This window comes from Ranitomeya imitator, chromosome 3, assembly GCF_032444005.1.
Source record: "Ranitomeya imitator isolate aRanImi1 chromosome 3, aRanImi1.pri, whole genome shotgun sequence".
NCBI lineage: Eukaryota > Metazoa > Chordata > Amphibia > Anura > Dendrobatidae > Ranitomeya > Ranitomeya imitator.
Window position 1 is genome coordinate 182993484 of NC_091284.1, and position 16375 is coordinate 183009858.

At 40.8% G+C, this 16375-nt stretch overlaps 1 protein-coding gene across 2 annotated transcripts in view; it reads left to right on the plus strand.

The window, feature by feature from the left end:
• Nucleotides 1-8154, plus strand: part of CCDC80 (coiled-coil domain containing 80) — a 181026-nt gene extending 172872 nt beyond the window's left edge. For both annotated transcript variants that reach the window (XM_069761671.1, XM_069761670.1), the window contains one exon: nt 2326-8154. In XM_069761671.1, coding sequence (XP_069617772.1) covers nt 2326-2675 — 350 coding nt within the window. In that variant the 3' untranslated portion in view covers nt 2676-8154. The remainder of the gene's footprint in view (nt 1-2325) is intronic.
• Nucleotides 8155-16375: the final 8221 nt, after the last annotated feature.

Genomic DNA, 16375 nt, shown 5'->3' on the forward strand with positions numbered 1-16375 from the left:
GAAAAAAACAGCAAAAAGGCAGAGATGCCTACCTGCCTAGGCCTCCAAACAAATGCACTATCAGGATGCAGTGGACCCATGTGGTTAAGATGGCGGCAACACAGGTGCAGAATTACCGATGAGGCAACCACTCACAACCTACCAGACCAATGGAGAGCATGGCTGCTTGGCATATTACTGCACAAAAAACACTTGTATGTGGCGCTGTTCACACAATGGAGATGCACATCTGGTATTACTTACTTACATACTTACTGGTATTTGGAAAAATAGTCAATGAGAAAACAAGGATATTTGCATCAGCCCTTATAGCACGATTTCCAAATAAAATTGGTTGAAAAGTTGTCTTGAAAGGCCGGTTCAACACAAGTGTCTTGCTGTCCATACTTGCCCAGTCCATGCAACAAACCTCAGTCAGTCCGTGTATTATGATTCATACTCACATAATAGTGTAAACTAGCCTAAGTAAAACTTATTGATTTTATTATGCCCACCACACATTATTTAAGTTTTGCTACCCCCAATTTCAGCAGGATCGCTGGACCATCTAATATGTATGGGGTCCTTCTGATTGTCCCCCAACTGATTATGGATTTTAATTATTCAATCTTTTTTCAGTGTACAGATAACTACGCAAACTACAAAGAGATTAGCCTTATTCAAAACAGTACTGGAAAAATCAGAAGGATATATGTATGGCAATGCAAATGTATTAATAGGTGATTTTACTGATTTCTGTGTAGTGTGGGGCCAAAATTTCCCTGAAAAAACCTTTGTGTGAAGCATATCTTACAAAGTAAACTTTTGATACCAATTATATATACTCCTCAATACTGAAATTGCCACACCAATAAGGAAAAGTTGTGGAATGATGAAAATACGGTATGCCTGTTTCTTGGCCTAAATGTGGTACCATGGTCTGCAGCATGTCCAGACTTGTCTCCCATCAAACACATCTAGGACCTCACTGGTCAGTCATTGCAATGAGAGCTGTTGATGATTTGTGTACCAAAATGCATTCAGTGTGGCAGAACATTGCACTGACAACCAATATTACACACATTGATAACAGCCAAGATGTGTAAATGCATTTGTTTCTGCATGTGACGCTCATACTCAATACTGAATGAATCAAGATGTTTTGAACATTTTCTTTCCATTTTTTTTAATTATTTGCATATCCTTAATGGATATGCAAATCCAGATGGATTAATGGATGTCTATGGATCCTGTTATTTCCATAATTCCACAACTTGTTCTTCTTGGTATTGCAATTTCAATGTTGAGCAAAGTATGTGTGACTTTTTCATTGCCAGAAGATATATTGGAGTCTGAGCCCTGAGAGCCCCACCGATCGCTCAAAAAATCTGTTGAGTTGTGAGATGCTCAAGAGAATGGAGTGCACAGCTCCAATCTGAGTCTCAGTATGGTTACAATAGAAAGCATTGACTTTCAACTATCAGTACTCTACTCTTTGTGCTCGCTCAGGTAGGAGCTTGGCACTCCATTCTCTGAGCACATCTTGGGGTGTTTCTTGTGTAATCAATGGAGGTTCCAAACTCAGGCCCCATGAATCAGCTGACAATTTAAAAGGCACACATATTTACAAAAAATAAAGTTGCAAAGATTTAATTACCGTACTCTTTGCTTGTTCATGTATATTCAGTGGCTGAAATATTGATCATACCCAACCGACCAAATTGTACAGTTTGTAATCTCTGTACATCACGTGTCAGCAGAACGTGGTCAGGATAGGTCTCAATTCATTATAAGCACATAAAAATGTTGAAAATGGTGAAAAGCCATAGCAAAAAATATCAACGAAAATTACAGGAATTTTAATATGTACAAAGAAAAACCCTATTCTATATACAGTTACCTACAGTGCACTTTAGTATACTATATACAGTCATGAGAGAAACTGGATGTTCTTCTGATTATGTCTTGATACATAAAACTATAATGTTCTAGGAGGGTGTACTTAGTTTTTCTTATCACTGTGTAACATGTGGCAAGCAGATAAATGACTTCACCACTGGCATGAATGGAGCTTGTGCGTTAAGACAGATGGAGGTGGGCTGACGTCGTCACTCATGTTTATGCAGCAATTAGCTGACAATCAGTTTTGTTGTGTTGTCCAGAATCGTGAACTTTCCATACACAACACGCCATGATTTTCCTGACCTAAGATCTCACAGGGATCACATTAGATTAACATCTATCTCAAGGTCAATCTTCACATACAAAACTATGGTCATGGATCACCGAGCACTCAACCAGCCTGAAGCATCTAAGATATGGAATAATGTCTCATTGTCGTTACAGGAAGTTCCAGTGTTGAGAGGGAAGATCTTTCTTTCAACTTAGTGAGAGACATAAGAAACTATTTTCAAATCAGCCCAGAATATTTCTCCATGCTCCTGGTTGGTAAAGATGGCAACGTCAAGTCTTGGTATCCTTCACCCATGTGGTCCATGGCCATTGTATATGATTTAATTGACTCAATGCAGCTCAGAAGACAAGAAATGGCCATCCAACAATCTTTGGGAATGCGCTGCCCTGAAGATGAGTATGGAGGATATGGTTACCATGGTTACCCTCATGAAGGCTATGAGGAGGGATATCAGGATGATCATCGACACCATGAGAGCTATTATCATAGATACCATGACTAATAAAATGATCATTTGCCAAAAAATATTGGCAATTGGAGTTCAGATATGTAAGCGGCATTTTCTTATAGATTTGAGGGAGTATATATTTCTCTGTGTGCGGTTTTTAAGAAATTGAACGAGGCCAAAACTGCTGTGTAACGATACGTTTCTGTTTGCCTATGGCAAAAATAAGAAATAGGTTTTCAGTAACTTCTTTGTTTTCATGTGAACATATTTTTTTCTCATGTATTTATTGGAAAAATTATACAACACATTCATAAGCATATCTATGAAGCAAGCCATGCGCATGTACTGATGTTAGGGAGTCTCGTTAGGGCCCTTTGTCTTACACGTTCTCTTCTTGCATCTACTGATTCACCTCAGTAACTGTAATAGTAGGTTTTTCTGAGGACTCATCAGATTTCCTTGTTTTTCCCCAATACTTGTATTTCTCATAAAATAAAAATTCCAGAAATTGCTTCTTCTATTAATCCTCCGGGAAAAGCAAACATAAATTGACATCTGAGTGTTAAAATTCCCCACTGTAGGAGACATGTCCCTACATAAGTGCTGTCTTATCATTTTGTAGGGACAAACCTTAGTGAGTAATTCCCATTTCTAGTGGCAATAACAGTGCACGAGGATAACACGAATTTGTGAAACATAGTTGTCGTTTTATTGGATATACAAGTATTTACTGAGTTACATATTAGGAGAGTAAAAAACTGCTCTTCAATGAAAGAGCAAGGCTAACAAAATGCAGCATTTAAAGTTTACTTACAAGAATAATTTTTTATTTGAAAAAACGTTTCTTCATATCATCATTAACAACTTTATAATTGATACCCTGCCAAAATTGTTCACTGCTTGCGAGATTCTGAACCTGACACTTGTCCCTGCCAGCTTGCTTCTGTTCCTGCCTCAGATTACCTTTTCTATAATGGCGCATGCGCAAACTAATACCACACTTGTGCAGTTCTGAGACAGGGCAATGAGTGTAATATTAACAATGAAGACATCTTATTGTTGAAGGAATTAATGGGAATCTGTCACTAGGTTTTGGTTTCCTCACCCAATAGCAGAGTCTGGACAGAGATCCTGATTCCAGTGAGGTATCCACTGCGTTGCTTGTTGCAGTTCTGATAAAATCACTGCGTTATTAGCTGCAGATTTACCAGTTCTCTGAATGCTGAGCTCTGTATAACCACACCCACATAACTGCTTTCTGTATGTACTGTGTATAGGAAGAAGGCTGTAAATCAGTCGTGGGGGCAGGAGTACTAGTCTAGTCTAGTACTAGGAGTTTACTAGTCTTCTAGTGATAATCTCATATTGATAAAGCAGTTATTAAAAATACAGCAAGCAGCCCAGTAAGAGACACATCGCTGAAATTGGGGTCTGTGTCTCTACATCAAGGATGTCAAACTCAAATACACAGAGGGCCAAAAGGAAAAGCATGGACAAAGTCCAGAGTCAACTTTGATATTTACTATATTAAAAAAAGTCTACAATTGAGGAAGTTTTTCTTTATCATCAAATATAACCTTTTCATTTGGAAACAAACTTAAAGGGGATGTCCCACAAACAAAGTAGATTTTAATTAACAAATCTTAGAATAAAATAAATTCCACAATTAGATGTGTTAAAAAAATGCTTGTCCCAAGATAATCTTTATAAATGTGTCCCTATAAATAAGTACAGCATGGTTTGTTTGTTTTCTAATAAATTGCAGCCAGGCATTTGCTGAAAGGGAACAACTCCTTTAAGGTGAGGATGGGGCATCATTTTGTTACATCGGGTGTATTTGATTTTGGGACTCCAATGGGTTTATTTGATTATACTTCAAGGAGGTAACAATGGGTGCATGTGATTATACTCCTATGAATGTGATTGATACATACAATTCTTGCCGTAAAATAATGTCCCCCAACTCCAAGAACTTATTCATACATGTATAAGCATGTGCTGTGACTATTTTCCCCTCCACCATCTTTGCCAACTTCATTGCTAATATCAATAGCACATATATTTGTTATTAAAAAAAAAAAGGGTTATCTAGACCCTTCAGATTCCTCCCCTTCTACCCTTGAGGTCCACAGTGTCCTTTACACACAATGACACTTGTGCAGTGCTACTTACTCAGCTAAATAGATGCCTCTCCTTCTTTTTGACCAGGGTAAATTATCTTTACGTCTCATGTGTTGTCACAGGCAAACCAGGCTGAATCGGTCGCGGGGATGCAGCCAGGGGATGCTTTCCCCACCCTCACGCCCTCTCCATTGAGCAGCATAAAGGCATGAACCGGTGGGGTAGAAAAATAAATGCACCCCTAATTGGAGTGTGGGAAACAGGTGAATCTAAGTTGCTGTCTCCCTGCAGTGGGTATTTCCTCGTGGGCCAAATGTAATCACCCTCCCGGCCAGATTTGACCCACAGGCTGGTGTTTAACATGTATGCTCTCCATTATGCTGCTCTCAGATTAGGTGTCAAAAAAACCTGGAGACAGCTCCCTTCAGCCAGGCACAGATCATGGGCGCTTTCTATGACATGTAATCTAAGGCAGGAGCAGGATAAGAAGCAAGTTGGTAAGATCACATGATCGAAATCGGAATCTAGGCAGCGGAAAGGAATTTTGATGAGGTGTAAATTACCGTACAAGGTTGCTTAAGGTTATATGTTTTACATTTAAAGGTTATTCCCAGAAAAACCCTTCCACAACATCCAGAAGGATGCTGCCACTTCTCTAACACTGTTTTTCATAACTTGATTGATGATGAGGTTCTTCATTGAGCATGTATTTTTAGGAATATCGATGTGGCCTACAACTAGATCCCCTAGTAGGCCTATTTATGGAAACTAGTACCAAACAATAAGTTATTAGTGATGTATAACAACCAATTAGGTAGCATCATTGATTCTTGTAGTCAAAGCTATATTTAGGAATCCATGATCTGATCAGTTGGCATACGTAATGCCTCTTGAACCATGTCTGCCGAATAATCCCCAATGTACGTCGTTGTAAAATATCAACCTTTGATCATCAAATTTTATTAATCAACATATATTGGAAATTCTGTCTTAATTATTTAGTATATTTTACAGCAATCAGAACTTCACTAGTGGAATTTGGAGATTTGTATCGGCTACAATGGAGCTTCAAATGGTATAACAATATATTTATAGGGAATCTGCCACCTAGTTTTTGCTATGTAATCTGAGAGCACTCTAATGTAGGAGCAGAGTCCCTGATTTCATGGATATGTCACTTTCTTGGCGCTGTTTTGCTGTTTCAATACATTCAGTGTTCTATCAGCAGGAGATTCTGATTACAGGACAACTGCCCTTGTGCCTCCTAGTCCAACCACACACCCAGCACTGATTAGCAGCTCTCTGCCCCTCTAATGAGCTATTATAACTGCTGCACCCAGTTAACTAAGAGATACATAGCTGGAATGGGGTCTTTGTCCCTACCTCATGGTTCGATCAGATTACATGGTAAAACTCTGCTGACAGATTCCATTTAATAATATGATTAGCACAGAATGTTGTTCCTAAAAGGTGACAGTGACATTCACTTTTAGACATTAGGCACTTTTTACATAAGATGTCAATCAGTCCTCTATGTTTGTAATTTAATAATCACAAGTGTTAAAGGCACATGTATTGTTCATGTGGCTACTTTTATGTATATTTTGTTTATTAGGTATAAAGCTTTAGATTTTTTTTCTTTAAGAAAGCAGTATCATGCACAGATTTCCCATCACATATTAATGCAGACCATACAGACATTGTGTTACGGTAGTATTATATTTAATTGTCCAATGTTTAGCTTGAGTTATAAAGGAAATAATGGTGTGCACTCAGGACAGAGGTAAGTAGGTGCTGGTAAAACAGACCGTGTGGTCCAAAACAGTCCAATATCAAAAATTACCGCACACTTGAAGCTGGTATGATGCAAATATATAACAAGTTTATTGTGTTCACAAAACAGGTTGCCACAAAAAGGAAACAAAAAGTGCAGATAGAAACCCAACGTTTCGACCCTCCCGGGCCTTATTCATGGGGTTACTTGATGCACGCTAGGATACATATGTAGGTGGCAGGCATAGGGTAGGAGGGCAAGTCCCTTGGTATATAAGCTGTCGCTTAACCTGGAACAGGCTGGGAATATGCTGTTTTGTAATGCAAAGCGATAGTGGCACACAGAGGCTGTGACATCCGTAGTGGGCCTGTGTATAGCTGGATGACCCATGCGGGCAGCACTCCTGAGGCTTGTAGTGACGTGAATGGAGGGTGCCCGCAGCAGCAGGGCGCAGGAGCGCCGCTCATCCAGCATCAGTAGTCATGGGTTGTTTTAATGAAAAATGTACATATTGTTTTGTTGACCTATCTAATATTAGTCTATTGAACATGAGTTAATCACATACTTTTATTCCATTTAATCCCCCATAATCTCCTGTACCTGATTGGCAACTAAACAAGCGGCACTTTCTAGGGCGACCCCATTTAAGTGGGAGCAAAGTAAAGGTACAAAAGTACCAGTTGAATTGTTTTTCATCAGCCACATTCATTTTCTTTGACAGGAATCTTTCTACCTAGGTAGTCTAATAATGTACCAGACAATATTCTTACTCTTAAAGAAGATGTCCAGTGCTTGGACCAACCCCTTCTCATATCTCACGCTTGGCCCTGATAACATTAAAAAGCTTATACTTTCTGCCCGTGTCGGTGTGATTCCAGTGGTGTCAGCACTCGCGTTCCCAGGACTCTGGTGCAGTTGCTTTGACACGTGAGCCTGGTGCCCAATCTGCTATGGTGTCACCGTCCCTGCCTTCAGACAAATCGAACATCAAGAGGAAGTCACGACTGCAGCTGCTCTCTCACTTCCTGTTGATGTTCAATTTGTCCAAAGGCAGAGACAGCAACGCCAGCGCTGATTGGGTGCCAGTTTCACGTGTCATTAAAACTTCATGAGTGACCGGGAACGTGAGTCCCGACACCGCTGAAATGGCACCGGCACTGGAGGAGAATATAAACTTTTATTTTATTGGTGCCAAACATTTAGATCAAGAAGATGTTGCCCTAGTAGTGGACAACCTCTTTGATCCCAGTCCTTGCTCAGCAGCGGGCACCACTGCATTGGGTGACAGGGTCAGGAAGGATATAAATCCTGGTATTTTATAAGAACAGGGTTTGTCCTTAATTAACAATAATTAAACACAAAGCAAATGTTGTCAATGATCCCGAAACTATGGATGTTCACAAAATGAATAATCTAGGTATAGAAATCAGGAGATATTTGCTGTTAATTGATGATGAACATATCATATGCTTATCTAAGACAATATTTTTTGACTGAAGTGTTACTACGACAATCATTCATGAACTAATATTTCAGATTGCATTGCAGTGGTAATTTGTATAAACTTGGTTTAATGTAAAGAATTACAATGTGCATTAAAGACTTTGCGCAATCAATAAAGTTTTCGATAATTTCGAACTAGTATTTTTGTCTTACAATGTATAAAAAATGCAACAAAAATTGTTGTAGAAATTGGAAACTTCTGTCACTTCATTGTGGTTACTTAAATTGAAAACTGGGGGGGGGGGGGGTGTTATTGGTTGGATATGCCAACAGTAATGGCCCTCATACACATTAGTTAAGTAAAGTAGGCCGAACCTTCCGATATTGATGAGATTAGATCGGCCTACAGTCTGATGTATATAATGTACTTCCAACTTTCTCTTGATTAAGGCAGAAGGTATAAGGACCCGGGCCTGTTGAACCTCAATGGCTGATCCTTTTATTCGGGGTAGAAATAAAACACAGAAGTGTCTGGCAACAGTTCTCACAGAGCACACAGGAGCGCCTAGCTAAGCCAAATTTTGGTTACAAAAGGCCTTTTCTAAGCAAGACTTAAAGGAACTCTGTCAATAGGATCAACCCTTCTAAACCGTCTATATGAGCATGTAGGTCATAGAAAGTTGAATACAATGATATCTTCATATCTGTGATCCAATGTCTTATTCCAGAGAAATCCACACTATGTAAATGAGTTGTTCAGATCTATAGGTCGGACACTGATCTTCCAGAGAATCTGCTAGGGATTATTTTGAATGACAAAGGGCTTTTACCAGTGTAAGACATGTAAATCAGGAGAGCAGACAATCAGTCATTACATGTCTCATGGTGGTGATACCCTGTTTCATTTACGCTAAGCTCTAGATGCAGATTTGTTATCGAAATCTGTGTCTTGGCCTATAGATCTTAACAGCTGATATACATATTAAGAAAAATGTGGATTTCTCTAAAATCAGACATCAGATTGCAAATATTAAACTCTTTACCCCAGAAGGTGATTTTCACTTTACTGACCAGACCAATTTTTTCAATTCTGACCACTGTCATTTTATGTGGTAATAACTCTGGAACGCTTCAACGTATCCATCAGATTATGAGAATGTTTTTTATGACATATTGTACTTCATGTTAGTGGTAAAAAAAAATTCGATACGACTTGCAATTATTTATGAAAAAAAAGGAAATTTGGCAAAAATTTAGAAAATTTGACAATTTTCAAACTTTTAATTTTTGTGTCCTTAAATCAGAGAGTTATGTCACACAAACTAGTTAATAAATAACATTTCCCACATGTCCACTTCATCTACATCAGCACAATTTTGGAAACATAATTTTTTGTTAGGAAGTTACAAGGATTAAAAGTTGACCAACAAAATGTACAAAACTATTTTTTTTAGGGACCACATCACATTTGAAGTGACTTTGAGGGATCAATATGACAGAAAATACCAAAAAGTTACACTATTCTAAAAACTGCACCCCTCAAGGTGCACAAAACCCCATTCAAGAAGCTTATTAACCCTTCAAGTGCTTCATGAGAACTAAAGCAATGTGGAAGGAAAAAATTAACTTTTAACTTTTTTCACAAGAAATAGACCGAAACTTTTAATTTTCACAAGAGTATCAGAAGAAAATGGACCACCAAAATTTGTTTTGCAGTTTCTCCTTGACAACAGGCTCTCGATGTTTCTTAGTCATGGACCCAAAATTTGAATGTATTGTTCACCAAGCCACTTAGTTATCACTTCTGCCATGCGACCAAGTTGATCCATTATGCTGGAAAAAGCATTTTTCATCACCAAATTGTTCCCTGATTGCTGGAGAAGTTGCTCTTTGAGTATGTTTAGATCCCATTTTTTATTCATGGCAGTGTTCTCAGACAAAATTGTAAGTGAGGCCACTCCCACTTGCGTTGGTACGGGGCCGTCGCAAACCGTCGTGTTAAATGTAGCACAACGTGGGCAGCGGATGCAGTTTTACAATGCATCCGCTGCCCATTGCGATGAGCGGGGAGGAGGGGGCGGAGTTTTGGCCGCACATGCGTGGTCGAAAATGGCGGACACAATGCACAAAAAAAGTTACATTGAACCTTTTTTGTGCGTTGCGTCCGCCAAAAACACGACGCATCCGTTGCACGACGGATGCGACGTGTGGCCATACTTCGCAATGCGTCAGTAATACAAGTTTACGGAGAAAAAACGCATCCTGCGGGCACAATTGCAGGATGCGCTTTTTCACCAAAATGACACATTGTGACGTACGCCAAACGACGCAAGTGTGAAAGTAGCCTTAGATGAAAAGCAACTTCACACATGGATGATATCAAAATGCTTTACTTACTCACTTTTTCATCTCTGAGCAATCAGTCTTCCAGATGTCACAAACAATCTAACGGGGGCTTCATCAGAGAACATAACTTTACTCCAGTCCTCTGCAGTCCAATTTCTGCAAAGTTATTTTCTCTGATGAAGCCCCCTTTAGATTATTTGGAGCATCTGAAAAACTGATTGTAGAAGAAAAGGTGAGTGCTACCATGAGTCCTGTGTCATGTTGACAGTAAAGCATCCCAAGACCATTAATGTGTGGGGCTGCTTTTCATCTATGGAGTAGGTTCACTCACAGCTTTGCCTAAGAACACAGCCATGAATAAAGAATTAAATCTACAGTGGCTTGCGAAAGTATTCACCCCAACCCCATTTGCTTTTTACTTATTTTGTTACATTACAACCTGTAATCCGATATGTGTGTAATCCATCAGCACTAAACAGTCTAGGTTGGTGAAGAGAAGTGAGAAAAATATAGGCATAAATTAAATTTATAGGATAATAACTAAAAATTGGCATGCGCATATGTATTCACCCCTTTTGCTATAAAGCCACTAAAAATTTCTGGCGCAAGCAATTCCCTTCATAAGTCACAGGCTTATTGAGAGGAAGTCCACCTGTGTGCAATCTAAGTGTTACATGGTCTGACAGTATATATACACACACCTTTTCTGAAAGGCCACACAAACTGCAACAACATTAAGCAAGAGGCACCACTAACCAAACACCATGAAGACCAAGGAGATTTCCAAACAAGTCAGGGACAAAGTTGTTGAGAAGTACAACTCAAGGTTAGGTTATAAAAAAAATTCCAATCTCTAATGATCCCCCAAAGCACCATCAAATCCATTAACATCACATGGAAAGAACATGGTGCCACAACAAACCTGCCAAGAGAGGGCCAACCACCAAAACTCTCAGCCTGGGCAAGGAGGGTATGAATCAGAGAGGCAGCACAGAGGCCAATGGTAGCCCTGAAGGAGCTGCAGAGTTCACAAGCAGAGACTGGAGTATCTGCCCATACGACCACAATAAGTCGTACACTTCATAGAGGTGGCCTTTATGGAAGAGTGGTCAGGAAAAAAACTTTACTTACAAACAAAAACTGTAAGGCTCATTTTGAATTTGCAGAAGGCATGTGGGGCACTCCCCAATGTATAGAGGAAGGTGCTATGGTCAGATGAGACCAAAATGTAACTTTTGGCCACCAAGGTAAACGCTATGTCTGATGACAAACCAACACAGTTCATCACTCCAAGAACACCATCCCCACAGTGAAACATTGTGGTGGCAGAATCATGCTGTGAGGATGTTTTTTCGGCATCATGGACAAGGAAAATGATCTGAGTCGAGGGAAAGATGGATGCTTAGGTTTATTGTCTTGTAGGAAGGTGAACCCCCGTTCCAGTCTCAAATCACTGACAGACTGAAACAGGCTTTGGTCAATAATATCCCTGTATTTCTCATCATAAATACAGGGATATTATTGACCAAAGCCTGTTTCAGTCTGTCAGTGATTTGAGACTGGAACGGGGGTTCACCTTCCTACAAGACAATAAACCTAAGCATGCTGATTAAGCAACACTCAAGTGGTTTAACCCCTTAGTGACAGAGCCAATTTGGTACTTAATGACCGAGCCAATTTTTGCAATTCTGACCACTGTCACTTTATGAGGTTATAACTCTGGAATGCTTCAACGGATCCCGCTGATTCTAAGATTGTTTTTTCGTGACATATTGTACTTCATGATAGTGGTAACATTTCTTCGATATTACTTGCGATCATTTATGAAAAAAACGGAAATATGGCGAAAATTTTTAAAATTTTGCAATTTTCAAACTTTGTATTTTTATGCCCTTAAATCAGAGAGATATGTCACAAAAAATAGTTAATAAATAACATTTCCCACATGTCTACTTTACATCAGCACAATTTTGGAAACAAAATTTTTTTTTGTTAGGGAGTTATAAGGGTTAAAAGTTGACCAGCAATTTCTCATTTTTACAACACCATTTTCTTTTAGGGACCACATCACATTTGAAGTCATTTTGAGGGGTCTATATGATAGAAAATACCCAAGTGTGACACCATTCTAAAAACTACACCCCTCAAGGTTCTCAAAACCACATTCAAGAAGTTTATTAACCCTTTACGTGCTTCACAGGAACTGAAACAATGTGGAAGGAAAAAATGAACATTTAACTTTTTTTTGCAAACATCTTAATTCAGAACCATTTTTTTTATTTTCACAAGTGTAAAAACAGAAATGTAACCATAAATTTTGTTATGCAATTTCTCCTGAATACGCCAATACCCCATATGTGGGGGTAAACCACTTTTTGGGCGCAGCGCAGAACTTAGAAGTGAAGGAGCGCCGTTTGACTTTTTCAATGCAGAATTGGCTGGAATTGAGATCGGACGCCATGTCACGTTTAGAGAGCCCCTGATGTGCCTAAACAGTGGAAACTCCCCACAAGTGACCCCATTTTGGAAACTAGACCCCCCAAGGAACTTATCTAGATGTGTGGTGAGAACTTTGAATGCCCAAGTGCTTCACAGAAGTTTAGAATGCAGAGTCGTGAAAATAAAAAATATTTTTTTTTTCCACAAAAAAGATATTGTAGCCCCCAAGTTTTTATTTTCACAAGGGTAACAGGAGAAATTGGACTGCAATAGTTGTTGTCCAATTTATCCCGAGTACGCTGATGCGCCATATGTGGGGGTAAACCACTGTTTGGGGGCAAGGCAGAGCTCGGAAGGGAAGGAGCGCCTTTTTGGAATGCAGACTTTGATAGAATGGTCTGTGGGCATTATGTTGCGATTGCAGAGCCCCTGATGTACCTAAACTGTAGTAACCCCCCACAAGTGACCCCATTTTGGAAACTAGACCCCCCAAGGAACTTATCTAGATGTGTGGTGAGAACTTTGAATGCCCAAGTGCTTCACAGAAGTTTAGAATGCAGAGTCGTGAAAATAAAAAATATTTTTTTTTTCACAAAAAAGATATTGTAGCCCCCAAGTTTTTATTTTCACAAGGGTAACAAGAGAAATTGGACCCCAGAAGTTGTTGTCCAATTTATCCCGAGTACGCTGATGCCCCATATGTGGGGGTAACCCACTGTTTGGGCGCACAGCAGAGCTCAGAAGGGAGGGAGCACCATTTGACTTTTTGAGCGCAAAATTGGCTGTCGTGTTTGGAGACCCCCTGATGTACCTAAACAGTGGAAACCCCCCAATTCTAGCTCCAACCCTAACCCCAACACACCCCTAACCCTAATCCCAACCTGATCCATAATCCTAATCACTAACCCTAACCATAATCACAACCCTTACCCCAAAACAACCCTAATGTCAACCCTAACCATAACCCTAATCAAAACCCTAAATCCAACACACCTCTAATCCTAATCTCAACCCTAACCTCAAACCTAACCCTAATCCCAATACACCCCTAATCACAACCCTAACCTTAACCCTAATCCCAAACCTAACCCTAATCCCAAGCGTAACCCTAATGCCAACCCTAACCCTAATACCAACCCTAATCCAAACCCTAACCCTAATCCCAGCTCTAACCCTAACTTTAGCCCCAACCCTAGCCCTAACTTTAGCCCAAACCCTAACCCTAGCCCTAAGGCTACTTTCACACTTGCGTCGTTTGCCATTCCGTCGCAATCTGTCGTTTTGGACAAGAAACGGATCCTGCAAATGTGCCCGCAGGATGCGTTTTTTGCCCATAGACTTGTATTGCCGACGGATCGTGACGGATGGCCACACGTCGCGTCCGTCGTGCACTGGATCAGTTGTGTTTTGGCGGACCGTCGGCACAAAAAAACGTTCAAAGAAACGTTTTTTTGTACGTCGCATGCACCATTTCTGACCGCGCATGCGTGGCCGTAACTCCGCCCCCTCCTCCCCAGGACATAGATTGGGCAGCGGATGCGTTGAAAAACTACAGCTGCTGCCCACGTTGTGCACAATTTTCACAACGTGCGTCGGTATGTCGGGCCGACGCATTGCGACGGCCCCGTACCGACGTAAGTGTGAAAGAAGCCTAACCCTAAATTTAGCCCCAACCCTAACCCTAAATTTAGCCCCAACCCAAGCCCTAACCCTAACCCTACCCCTAACCTAACCCTACCCCTAACCCTACCCCTAACCCTAACCTAACCCCTAACCCTACCCCTACCCCTAACCCTAACCCTACCCCTACCCCTAACCCTAATTTTAGCCCCAACTGCTGTTCTCCTGCCGGCCGGCAGATGGAGACACTGGGCATGCGTCCGCCATGTTCTTCTGCCGGCGGCCAGGAGGAGCAGCAAGAGGATCCAGGGACACAGGTGAGTATTGTAGGGTCCCCGAATCCCCCTATTTCTCTGTCCTCTGATGTGCGATCACATCAGAGGACAGAGAATTACACTTTACTTTTTTCTTTTTTTTTTTTTGCGGTCGCCGGTAAACAGTTAATTACCGGCGATCGCAAAACAGGGGTCGGTAAAACCGACCCCGATCATGCTCTTTGGGGTCTCGGCTACCCCCGGCAGCCAAGACCCCAAAGATTCTCCCGGTGCCGGCCGGCGGGCGCACTGCGCATGCGCCCACCATTTTGAAGATGGCGGCGCCCACCGGGAGACACGAGCATCGGGGGAGCTAGGTGAGTATTGGGGGGGCACCTGGGACCCCTTTTCTCTGTCCTCCGATGTGCGATCACATCGGAGGACAGAGAAATTAAAAAGAGATCGCGTTTTTTTTTTTTTTTTTTGCGATCGCCGGTAAACGGTTAATTACCGGCGATCGCAAATGCGGGGTGGGTTAAAAAACCCCCGAATCATGTTCTCTGGGGTCTCGGCAACCCCCGGCAGCCGAGACCCTGGAGAAAATCGGCCTCTGGGGGGCGCTATTGACTTTTTCCACAGCGCCGTTGATTAACGGCGCTGTGGTTTAAGTACCCTTAGCGGCCGCCGTTAAAAGGCGTATCGGCGGTCGCTAAGGGGTTAAGGGGAAATGTGTTAATGTTTTGAAGTAGTCTATAGCCTAGTCAAAGCACAGACCTTAGTCCAACTGAGAATTTGTGGTCAGACTTGAAGATTGCTGTTCACCATAGAAATCCATTTAACTTATGAGATGAGATCGCGTTGCTCCGAAGGAGTCCCCGGATCCAAGATGGCCGCGGGACTCCTTCCGGGTCATGAATTGACCTGGCTAGCTGGTGCCTGCTGAGAGTTGCTGAGAGCAGGCGCCGGAAAGCCTCCTGAACTTGCCTGTCAGATTGTTGATCTGACAGTGTGCTATGCACACTGCCAGATCAACGATCTGATCTAATACAGTGATGTCCCACCCTGGGACAATGGTAGAAAGTTTAAAAAAAAATAGAACGTATAAAAATGTACAAAAAAAATTAAAAAATCCCCAAATAAAGAAAAAAAAAAAAAATTCCCAGTAAATCCATTTATTTATGTAAATTAAAAAAAACAATAAAAGTACACATATTTGGTATCGCCGCGTCCGTAACGACCCGCTCTATAAAACTATCCCACTAGTTAACCCCTTCAGTGAACACCGCAAAAAAAAACAAAAAAAACATTGCTTTATTATCACACAGGCGAACAAAAAGTGGAATATCACGCGATCAAAACGACGGATATAAATAACCATGGTACCGCTGAAAACGTCATCTTGTCCCGCAAAAAAAAAGCCGCCACACAGCGTCATCAGCAGAAAAATAAAAAAATTATAGCTTTCAGAATAAAGCGATGCAAAAACAATTTTTTTTTATATAAAATAGTTTTTATTGTGTAAAAGCGCCAAAACATAAAAAAATGATATAAATGAGGTATCGCTGTAATTGTACTGACCTGAAGAATAAAGCTGCTTTATCAATTTGCACGTGGAACGGTATAAACGCCCCCCCTAAAAGAATTTCAGGAATTGCTGGTTTTTGTTCATTCCGCCTCATAAAAATCGGAATAAAAAGCGATCAAAAAATGTCATCTGCCCGAAAATGGTACCAATAAAAACGTCAACTCGTACCGCA